The sequence below is a fragment of the Poecilia formosa genome, unplaced genomic scaffold (assembly GCF_000485575.1).
Source record: "Poecilia formosa unplaced genomic scaffold, Poecilia_formosa-5.1.2 Scaffold82, whole genome shotgun sequence".
Lineage (NCBI taxonomy): Eukaryota > Metazoa > Chordata > Actinopteri > Cyprinodontiformes > Poeciliidae > Poecilia > Poecilia formosa.
In genome coordinates, this window is record NW_006800021.1 from 1,921,546 (window position 1) to 1,933,896 (window position 12,351).

At 36.2% G+C, this 12,351-nt stretch overlaps 1 protein-coding gene and 2 long non-coding RNA genes across 4 annotated transcripts in view; 1 reads left to right on the forward strand and 2 right to left on the reverse strand.

The window, feature by feature from the left end:
• LOC107836760 (uncharacterized) overlaps positions 1–12,351 on the reverse strand; it is a 573,704-nt gene that overhangs the window by 315,089 nt on the left and 246,264 nt on the right. The window lies entirely within an intron of this gene.
• LOC107836759 (uncharacterized) overlaps positions 1–12,351 on the reverse strand; it is a 21,991-nt gene that overhangs the window by 7,947 nt on the left and 1,693 nt on the right. The gene's annotated exons all lie outside the window — the stretch shown is intronic.
• Positions 11,176–12,351, forward strand: part of LOC103141404 (gamma-glutamyltransferase 5-like) — a 13,693-nt gene continuing 12,517 nt past the window's right edge. Inside the window, exon 1 of one of the 2 annotated variants that reach the window (XM_007557046.2) lies at positions 11,176–11,482. In XM_007557046.2, the coding sequence (XP_007557108.1) occupies positions 11,325–11,482 (158 nt within the window). In that variant the 5' untranslated portion in view covers positions 11,176–11,324. The remainder of the gene's footprint in view (positions 11,483–12,351) is intronic. The other variant, XM_016673790.1, reaches the window with a different exon arrangement.

Here is a 12,351-nt window from a genome sequence, read left to right on the forward strand (position 1 = left end):
AGATTCTACAATGTGGTTAATGCTGTGGAGAAAAAGGACGACTTCATCTGTGCTGAGTCTGACAACAGGAACCTGGGTGAAGCAGCTGGTTATTGACAAAACAAGTCAGTAATGCTGGTAATGGGGGATGTTCTGAAAATGAGCGAGATCTTCCTGCAGCTGAAGGTGTCTGATGTTCTTGAACATCTCTGAATCAGAAGCGGAGAAACGGGTTTAATTTGCAGAGCCTCTGCAGTGACATGTCCATGTCTTCCTGTTACTGTGAGCTGACAGACTATAACAAGAAAACAAAACTGTCTTTTTAGTCACTGCCACTGTACATATTTTTACATGAGCAAGTGTTGAATATTTTTGCCCTTTATTAAATGTTTCACAAAAATATTAAGACTGATAACCACCATTGTCCGTCAATAATTTCAGATTTTTCACATATAAATGGGTTTTATGCAGTTCCGTATTATTTTATAAGTTTGGACCAGGCACCTACCCACACTGACTAATCACAATAAATAACTGTTTGACATGTTCAACTCTGGGCAATAAATTTATACATTATATATTTCCCTTTCTGAAATAAGTGACCAAAGACAAGTGTTATTTTTTCACGATATGTTTTTACATGTACCTGTGCTGTACTTGCCATGTTTGCAGAGTTTGAAGCAGCAGTTCTTGTTCTGGTTATCTGAGCATCTGCAGGGACTGGAGGGGTTGAGTCTCTGTTGTTGCATCGCCAACGCTAGAAGAAAAGCAGCAACTTGAATAAAGGTGAATGGATCAGATTTCATACATTTTGATACATGCGGTTATCTTTGAATAGTAATTTTTGTAGTATTGATTATATTGAAATATCAATTATTTTTGACAACCCTAAATGTGAAGATCTGCTGAAGTCCCGCCCCCAAAGGCCTTTAAACTGGTTCCAGGTTTGCTGCTGCTTATCTAACACACATGAAACTGTTTGTCTCTCCCTCGACAGGTACTTCTTGTTTTTCCTGCTCTATCTTACAGACCATCTTGTGCTCTTGAGGATTTCAGTGTGATTCAGTAAACGCTGAAATGTTAGTGCACATTGAACACAGGTTTCAATGTGAAACCTGCACATTGAAAGCTGTGCAGGTTTCAATGTGCAGCTTTTGGCACACTGAAACCTGCAGAAATGTTCTGCAGATTAAAGTGTGAAAGCATTGCTTTTGTTTTTTCTATCAAACATGCACGGTTGAATATGAAGAGAATATTCATCGCAAAATGTTACACAGACTTCAAGACGTAGCACTGATGAGGTCAAACTTTTCAATTGGAGCTGCTTATTAGTCCACACCTGTGTCTGATTAAGAACCTTTGGGAGGACTTGAAGATGTTCAGCTGTGATGTGACTGGATAGAGACAGCGTCTGACGCTGAGCCTCAGCTACTTTTCAAAGAAAAAACAGCAAACATTTATTTCTCTCGAAGGTGATTCACTCAGGAGGGAAAAGAATACAATTGTTTCAGGTCTTTATGAATAAAAATGGTGGCCTGTAGTGGAACATAAAAAAACATGTGCATCATTTTCCAGATTATAAGGCACCCTTTTTTCATAGATTAGCTGGTCCTATGACTTATATATGTTTTCTCCTACTTCATGATGCATTTTTTGACCGATGGAACTTTTACACCGGAGCGACTTATTTCCATATTCCAGTTACGGCCTTCTTTGTTTGCTCTCTGACACAGAATCCTAATATGTATACGAATGTTTCTTAAAATCTGGTTAGTGTTTCTTTCCCTTATCAAAATCAATTAAAGCTGTAATTCAGACACATTAATTGAACATCCACTTGTTTTTAAAAACATATGTGTTATACTGAAGTGTTTGTTGATTGACTGATTTTGATCATGGAAGTTAAAAATACTGACTCCTGCTGGTTAGCACGTGTTCTTTAGCTAAATTCATTTCACTTATTTCTCAAAAAGTAAAATGTCCTGAGCATCTCAAACAAACAAACAAAAAAAGTTGCATTGCATCAGGTCATCCTTCACAAGAACCAGTTCTGAATTCAATGTTAATTTCTCAAAATATGCCATGAACAGATTAACAAAACAACATTTACGTTTTTGTGCATTCATATCCCCTTTGTTGTACTTTTGCCGACTCGGGCACTTTAACACCAAACTTGATGTGTTCTTTTCTAGTAGTTGACATTTCCTCTTCCTCTCCAGCCTCTGATTCAGCCTCGCTGGTCATCCACCATGACCTCGTCACTTTCAGGAGGCTGTACACCATTTGTGCCAAACTGGGCTGATAGTTTCAAAATACAATGACAAATTCTGGCTACTAAGGAGGTAGAACCGAACTTTGAAAAACCGAAAAGACAAACTGCCGAGATGAAAAATGGTTAGATATTAATGATTAAAACCAAAAGCAACGCAGAAATAGCAGCAGGGAGGCTGGTCAGGTGCCCAACGTGTCTTAAAGATTTTATTAATGGTGTCAAAGTTGGACTGACTTGGAAAGAAAGTGTTCAGACACATATGGTTATATTAGCTGGGAAAAATGTCGTATTTACCATTCTGAGACACAGTAAATCTGTCAGCTTGCAAGCAGAACATATGAGGAAGAAATTTAAAGAGATTAAGTACGAAAACAGGTGTGCAGAAGAACTGGTTGAGATTTCGGTTCACACACATTTAGACAAAGGTGCAAGCATCCAGAAACTATGTCAGGAATGACCCTGTTTGTTCCAGGAAGGCATTAGTGCGCACATTCTCCAAATGACTGGTGTGAATTTGAAGGGGAAATTCATTAGCAGCGTACAAATGTTTGTTAAACTTCCTCAAATATTGGTGTACAAAAACACCTACAAGTCCTCTGCAGCTACCACCCTGTTCAGTTTTAGTTTGTTGCTTCTTACCCTGATATTTTGATTGCATTTAATGCATATATGCACCAAAACCACAACCAAACTCAGACTTCACATCATGTAACTAAACTAGAAATATATCTGAAGCATTCCTCTCTCAGCTTTCCTGTTCTGCAGTTTATCAGTGCAAGGGAGTGTAGGAAGTCCCGCCTTGTCTATGTCTGATGTTACAATTTCCAGTAGCAGCTCATTGTTTTGGTTAGGGGAGCAGCAGGGGTACTGCTAGTGCAGTAACATGAACAAAGGTAAATGGAGCAGTTTATGTAAATTTGACGCTTGCATCTTTGACTAGTAATTGGAAGGCACACTCTACAGCTAAAAATAACCTTGTATATATCAAAACATGCAGCTGGATCTCGGCATGCGGGCATTTTGAGTAACCATGGCGACTTAATCTGAGTGAAAAAAACTAGCCAAATTAAAATTAAAACAAATTCTAATTGGCACTGTTTTGTCTCAGACTCAATTCGGACACAGCTTATAAATTTGTCTCCCCCTCTGGGTCTCACTCACACATGACAGTTTTCATAGAGGAAATTACGATAGCAACAAAACACTGAGGAGGGCAGAGATGGCGGAACATTCAGTTCCTACAGAGGAGGGCAGAGCTTTAATTAGAACTACAGAGACGCCACCTTGGTGGAACACTTAGTATATATGGTTTATAATATATTCACCACCAATGACAAAAACAAAAATCACTTTAATGCAAAATTCACCAACTACATGATACTTAAGTAGTAAGTAGTGTAAGATAAGTAATACTTCAAAAATTGCAGAAGAAATCATGTTTTTTGAACAATAACAATATTTGTTGTTAATCTGTTGCTAAGAGATGAGCGAGTTTTCTGGTTACTAAGTGCCACGAAGTAAACAATATTTTTCGTTTTGCACAATTTAACAACTGTAAATTTCCTGTGTCTAAGTAGATAAGCAGTATTTCACCACTAACAACCCCCACTGTCCTCCCTCTCCCCCAAAAAACATTTTCACTTTTCTGAAAAATTCACCAACTGCACAATTCTTGTTAAGTAGTATTTCAAAATTGCAGAAGAAATCATGTGTTATTTGAACAATAATATTTGTTAATCAGTTGCTAAGAGATGATCAAGTTTTCTGGTAACCAAGTGTCACAAACCAGAAATCTTAGGTTTTTTGAACAATAGCATTTATTGTTAATCAGTTGCTAAGAGATGAGCAAGTTTTCTGGTAACCAAGTGCCACGAAGTAAACAATATTTTTCGTTTTGCACAATTTAACAACTGTAAATTTCCCGTGTCTAACTAGAAGAGTATTTCAAAAGACCTAATATTTTATAAAAACGTAATTAATTTGGTATTGAAAGATTATTGTTTTTTAATGGTAACAAACTGCCACGAAGTATATACGATTTTTACTTTATAAAATGTTGGTGGTAATATATTTACCACTGTTAAGAGAATAATATCATTAACTTCTGGCTCGTTATATTCTCTTGTGCTCACGGATTCAATGAAACAAAAGCCACACAGAGATGACAGTCAACGCTCCACGTCATACATTTTTAAAGTTTATTCTAACATTTAAAAGTATAAAATCACATTGACAACACAGACACTTCAAACACACTAAAACAGACATTCATTTACCTGAGACAAATAGAAAAGAAAAAGAAAGAAAGAAAAGCAAAGACGTCTTTGGAGATTTGCAAGAGCAAATCTGATTTGTTACTCCTGTGTACAAACTTTTATAGTAAAGGCGTATTTTGCCTTTAGTTTATTCAAATAAGGCGTATCTTTGCTCATCCAACCAGGAGCTGTCTCTGACCCTCTTTAAAGTTAGAAACTCCCAGCAATTTGTTTTCAAGATCAAACATCAGTTGTCACCTTTATCTAAGCAAAGTGGAAGCAGAGCTTCTCCTCCACTGGCCTGAACTCATGCTGTTTTATGGCTTTTCACAGATCAGTGTGAAAGCTGGAACTTCTCCTGATTGTTTCCCACACAGACAAAGGGCAGTTCCTAAGATCTTATCAAACAATCTGTTGTAACTACAGGTAACATAAAGGTCAATAGGGCAGAATAAGTTATTAATCTGAAAACTATAATTAGACTATTGCAATCAAGACATGTTGCTAATTTTTAAAACTAGCATATTTTAAATTTATTTTCTTAACACCACCTTGTATTGAATGTCTGTTTTTGTAATATATAAACGCCCAATGACAAAAAAAACAACATTTTCACTTTTCTGAAAAATTCACCAACTGTACAATTCTTGTTAAGTAGTATTTCAAAATTACATTAGAAATTATGTGTTATTTAAACAATAATATTTGTTAATCAGTTGCTAAGAGATGATCGAGTTTTCTGGTAACCAAGTGCTACAAACTAGAAATCTTAGTTTTTTTTTTTAACAAAAACAATATTTGTTGTCAATCTGTTGCTAAGAGATGATCGAGTTTTCTGGTAACCAAGTGCCACAAACTACAAATCTTAGATTTTATGAACAATAACAATATTTGTTGTTAATGTGTTGCTAAGAGATGAATGAGTTTTCTGGTAACCAAATGCTACGAAGTAAACATTATTTTTCGTTTTGCACAATTTAACAACTGTAAATATCCTATGTTTATGTAGGTAATCAATCAATCAATCAATCTAATCAATCAATCAAATTTTATTTGTATAGCACATTTCAGCAGCAAGGCATTTCAAAGTGCTTTACATAATTAAAATGAAAACAGCATGTGACATTGAATAAACAGTGAGAAAGAGAAGGAGATTTTGAAAAAGATTAAAAAAGATTTAAAAAAATTAAAACCCGCACCCCTTTTAGGACTTCAGTTAAACATTGTTTAACTGGGGCTCTAACCCTCTGGGACTTTAGTCAAAAACACCGTTTGACAAGGACTCCAACCTCTAGGTTTTTAGTTGAAACGCCATCAACTGGGACTCTAAACCCTGTAGAAATTTAGTTAGATGTTGTTTAACTGGGACGTTTTCCGGGGGGCTTTACATCATTAAAACGTAGACAGTGAGAAAGAGAAATAAAAAGAAACTAATAAATAGATTAAAAAGTAAAGATAAAAACATTAAAAACATCGAAGACATCAAAACCCTCACTCTAACCCTTATTTAGCCATAAGCAACTCTAAACAGGTGGGTTGTATTTTGAGATTTAAAGACACCCAGTGTTTCAGCTGTTTTACAGTTTTCTGGAAGTTTGTTCCAAATTTGTGGTGCATAGAAACTGAATGCTGCTTCTCCTCGTTTGGTTCTGGTTCTGGGGATGCAGAGCAGACCAGAACCAGAAGATCTGAGGGGTCTAGACGGTTGGTACAGCAATAACAGATCTTTATTTGTTTTTATTAGCAGTATTTCAAAAGACCTTATGCTTTATGAAAAAGTAATTAATTTGGTATTAAAAGATTATTGTTTTTTTTTTTGTTCTGTTAACGAAATGCCACGAAGTATATATAAGATTTTTACTCTTGTGTTGAATGTCTGTTTTGTAATATATAGACTCCCAATGACAAAAAAAAACAAAACATTTTCACTTTTCTGAAAAATTCACCAACTGCACAATTCTTAAGTAGTACTTCAAAATTACAGAAGAAATATTGTGTCATTTCAACAATAATATTTGTTAATCTGTTGCTAAGAGATGATCGAGTTTTCTGGTAACTAAGTGCCACGAAGTAAAAATCTGATTTTTTACTTTTGCTAAAGTAAAAACCCGAAGGCATTCTGATTATCATTAATGTTAATGTTTGTGCATTAACATTAGCACAAACATAGCTAATGTAGCTATGCCCCACATTAGCAGTAGCCTTTTCCCTAAAATAAGCTTTTCGCTATTTTGTTAATTTATTAGCTGTGTTTAGCACACTGAATGGAGGAAGTCAACGTAACCCTTTTGTCTACATATGGGGTCCAACCGACCCCACACACGTAAAATTTGTATCATTTGCCACAGTCCTCTACGTTTGCCTCAGTCCTTGCACGCACAAGGGTAAGACAACATGCTAATTATAGCCCACATGCCACTGGCATCAGTTAGGCTAACATTAGCATTTTGGCAAAATTTACCTCATACACTCATTTTAACATACTGAATGGAGTCAGTCCATGTTACTCAACATGTTTGTGACTCTCCACAGGCTATTGAGTACATTGTAGGTTACCTTAGCACTGATGCTAATTTTTAGCATCAGAACGCTGGGCCAACCAAGGGGCACACTTTGGCAGGCCCTGTTTAAATTTTTTCAGAAATTTTCTGGCTTCTTAATATTGCTGATATTGAAATATCAATTATTTTGACAACCCTAAATGTGAGGATCATCGCTCCCTTAAAGGTGAATCGTGATCTGCTGAAGTCACGCTCTAAGACCTTTAAAGTGAAATCAAGTAGGTAGTTGGCAGCCCCAGACAAATGTTTGTCACTTTCTTATCTCTGTGGCAGAAAAACAATTCTTGTTTTTCCTGCTTTATCTTACAGACGATCTATGTTCCTAAGGAACTCACTTAACAGTGAGCTTAGGAGAAACTGAAAGCTTATCTGCTTTTCGCCACACCCGCATCGGCACATTGAAACCTGCAGTGTTATGTTAACAGTGATTTGGAAAAGTATTCACATTCATTAATGTCACACCCACAAACCTCTATTGTATTTTATTGGGACTTTATGAAATACACCAGGACAAAATTGTGCATTTTGGGAAGTGAAAGGAAAATGATTCAAGATTCTCTGATTCTTTTTGCAAATATAGCATCCAGTGTAAACAAATGCCTTCTGAAATCAGCAAATAAAAAGCATAATAAAATCTCAGCACAATTACAAGTTTGCTATGTAACTTTCGTGAACAAACATCAGCATGAAGACCAGGACAAGTCAGGGATAAAGCTTAGAAAAGTTATAGAATGGATTAGGTTATAAAACAAGATGGCAAGCTTTGAACATAGACTTCTGTCCTATTTATTATCCACTATCTAACATGTTTATCCTTTCAGGGTTGTGAGGGGGGCTGGTGCCTGTCTCCAGCAGTCAACAGGCGAGAGGTGGGATTCACCCTGGACAGGTTATCAGTCCATCGCAGGGCTCCCATCTATTGTATGAAAATGAAAAGAGTATTGTCTAAGGGCAATTATGTCTGCTGTTGCTGACTTGTAGCAAAAATGGTGGCATATGTTTGGAAGGGGTATGTTCAGTCGATTTTGCCAGTCATGAACATACTTTTGTAACTTTCCACACAAACGAGAAACACTGTCCTGTTCCTCTGGATGCTTACCTGCAGGAAGTCCAAGAGAAGTTTAAGGAGCTGAACCTTTGCTTATTTTTGCGACGTCCTTCAATGATAAACTTTTGAATTGGGACTCAAACTCCACACTAAGTTTTACTTGCTAGATTAAGGGTTAGGACATGAGCACACAAGTATCCTTTCGTATAAAACAAAACTGAAGCGAGGAATACTCAAGTTCAAAGCGAGGGAACATGTAGAGGCCAACATTATCAATATGTGTCCTCACGAGTCAATCAAAAAACTTGTGAGGACAAACAGCTGAACTGCATCCCTTCTCCCTAAGTGAACACATACACACACCCAACAGTCTTAAGAGAAAATGCTGCGACTCTTTGTGCCTGAAATATCCAAAGTTTGCCCTGAAAACGCAGTGTCAATCTTGTGTTCAACTCTAAATACACTGAGGTCTGCAACGCTTCGGACAAGTTTTGCTTTAGACTACAGCAGCGCTCCTCAACTTTTAGACTTGCAAGCAAAAGATGGCTTACTGTTTTCCTCTGAGCTTTACAGTGGAAAGCTAACTTGAGACAAGTTAAAGAAATCAATATTTTCGCTTTAATAAAGAAAAAAGAAGCATGGATTCCTGTTGATGTGCAGTGTAGTGGGCTGACTTTCAGTTTGTTACTGAAAAAGATGAGTCAGTCATTTTGGATAAGTTTTGACGCATTTACATCTCAGTCATTGTACTTTTGCATACTCGTGCACTTCAACACCAAACTTGATGTGTTCCTCTCCAGTGGTTGGCCTTTCCTCTTCTTCTCCAGCCTCCAATTCAGCCTCACCATGGTCATCCATCACAACCTCATCACTTTCCAGAGGCTGTACACCATTTGTGCCAACTGGATTGACAGAGGTTGAGGTGGAGAATGTGCCACGCCACATCCTGCATTATTGTTTGTGGAGAGCAAACAGAACAAAACCGTTTCACTTTTCTTTTTCTTCTTTTTCTTCTTCTACAACTACCACAACTAAATTCTTGGCTTATTTAGTTTCATACTATGTCGCTTCTTACATTGATATATTGACCAACATATTACCATAGACGTTCAGCCAATAGGATGATTCTCATCTTACGATGTTAATACAATGTATGTGGTGCTTGTATGGTTAACATTGAAACCACTGTTATGAAAGATTATTTATGTTTATCCTCATGGTCCTCATTGTCTGCTCCTTCGACATTCATGTTAAGCATGTTAACCAAAAGGTCGTCAACCTTCATCGAACCATTCAGATGTCTGTCATTTACTTCTGTTTCAATATACATTACACAACGGAAATATGACCAGGTTGTTATATTCTTTTGTTTTTTTGTTTTCATTAAGGACTTTTTCAATAAATCCTGAGAGGCACCAATGTTCAGTCCAACAAGAAGAAAATTATCTCAGTCATCTCCAGGGTCATCACTCTTATCTCAGACATTGCAGACTGAGTGAACCAAGACCTATCCATGATGTTTGACTATGATAGGATAAGATATTGTGTGTTACATACAATGCAGACGCTTTTTGTTAAAACTACACCAAAAGTTATATCTCTAAAAATCTGTGTATATATGTATTGGGTATGTATATTAACATGATTTAGTAGTTGGAGTAAACCAAACATTCAATTTAAAATTCAGAATGCAAGTTTTGTTGATGAGTTAAAGTAAATCTTTTCAGTTATAGAAGTAGTGCTTCTGGATGTGGACTGGTATAATTTTGTTGGTAGAAGTGTCCCAAAAACATACTTAAAGGAGTCAATGATATTGAAAAGTGGTTTTGGCAAATAGTCTGTTACTGCAGTGGTTTTGTACGAATAAGGAAAGACGTTGGAACTTATTTTGTGGAACAGAATTACTAAAACAGCTGATTAAAGCAACAAAAGTGTTAAGATGACTGGATATTCAAAAAAATATTTACATACATGGAATTAAGTTGTTGCTGACAATCCACACTATTAAATGAACTGACATTAATTGGAAAACTATTGAATTCCATGGGGTAAGTATTTTTTCAGATTTATTTGACATGTAGAAAATGTTTAACCTTAATGTTTGCAAGAAATTTCTGCCGTATTTAGAAATTCCTTAAAAATGTAAAATGCAAGACATTTATTTTTGCAGTAAATTTGCCTGTCAGTTGTTCAGAAAAATGTTATGTTTTGTAAAACCAACTATATTTTACAAGATATTTTCTATTGATGTTGAGATAAAGTATTAACGTGGGTTTTTTTTTGTTTGTTTTTCAGGGGGCTCAGGTTTGGTATTAAAACATTAAGACTAACAGTAATAATACTCTTTTGCTGTGAAATGTCCCACTGTCACACAGTGAAATGTCGGTAACCAACTGGTTTAAAACAACTGTTTTTTCTTAAAAAGCACCATTTCTTGTTTCATCCTGTAGAACAGGTTCAGTATCGTCCGATTGTTGCTGGAGGCTATTTATAGCTAAAAATGGTGACCTGTGAAGGTCATTTGAGTCCTTATAATTTCTTCTCCAACTCAAAAAAACATTGCTATCATTGATGCTGTAAATGACTTGCATGCCCAAAAGTCTTACAAGACTGCCCTGGAAAAGCAGCAATAGCTACTGCATTACAATATGTTTTTACAAAAAAAACACAATTTGTCTTTAAGATTGTTGCTTGTAAAAGCAACAATCTTAAACATCTAAATTCTTTGAAACTAGTTAGACTTCTAAAAAGTCAGATTTTGATCAAATCTCTCCCAACTTTAACTGGTAGTTGAATTGTAAAAGGTTAAAATACTTATCAAACCAGCAGACCGAGTCAAGCCCATAACCCAATTCTGTTGAGTTAAATCAAGTCAGGTCTGGATCATTAGACCAAGAGAAGAAAATAACTCAAATTGGTTCTATTTTTTTAATTGTTATGAGTAGCATACAACATTCCAGAGTTTTGCACAGAGCTACGTTTTCCACATATCTGTACCAAATGAAACTAAAGCCACAACCAACTCCACAAGACAAAAATACATGTGAAGCACTCCTCCCCTTGGATGTGACATTTACTTTCTTTATCTGCTGTTTACTGTGTGGGAGGTGGAAAAGGGCCCCACCTCATCAGATCCAATCAGGTGTGCAGTCCTTCACTCACTCAGTTTTATTCTTCAGCTTCACAGGTCACAGTGAGCACAGAGAAGCATGGCCGGACATAATGTGAAGGTGTACGCTTTGCTGGGGCTGGTAATTATCTTCCTTACTGTGATCATATATGTCGCTACGAAGTCCAATTGCCCAAAAGGGACTTTCTGTAAAGGTGCCGTAGCTGCGGATAACGTCAACTGCTCAAAGATCGGACTGTAAGTGCTAATTAACACTTTTTTTTCAATAGTCAGAAAAATAAACAACTGGACTTGACTCTGGTTTAATGATCAGCATACCATGGTGACATGACAATGGGCACATCATCCTCAGCTGGCTACAGTTCAACAACCAGATCTTGCCGTTTTGGCCCTGTGGGTCAGATTATGCTGAGGCAGTTGTATGTAACGAAGTTTGAATTATGCAGATAAACTATTTGAATTTTAATATGCTATTTGGAAAATGTAATTAAATGACAGCTGCAGTTTTTGTTCCTTGTGTAAGTTATATTTACCATCAAATCACTTTTATTTCATAACATTTAACATTCTAAACAAAATTTGCAAGATGTTTTTTTTTTAAGAATGGCTATTTTTTTTCTAAATTGGAGTGCTTTGGAAAAGGTCAGATATTTGGAAAAACTGTCATTATTTGAAAGTCAAAGGTCACACTGTTTTCTGTTATATTAGCCATTTAGCTCACTGAAAACAGACTGGTAGATGACAGAGGTGACAAAAATGTACCCATTGATTTACCCATTGCTGAACAGTACAATCAAAACATGCAACTGTGGCAGACAGACCAAACTGATGTGCAACATGAATAATTCATTGAAATTATGGATTTTTAACATAAAAGAAGTTGTTGCACTCATTGAGTTATGCAAACACTATATCTATAGTAGCCTTTTTAGAAAACTATGGAACTTGCGAGCCTGTGAAAATCAGACTTTCAGCATACAATAAATGAATAAGCTACATTTAGTAAGCATATTTAATTTGAAAAAGGGAGATTTTTGTACCAAACATTTAGAGCACCAATCTGCTCTAATAAGCACAGAGATAAAGTACAACAGAGATAAAGTACA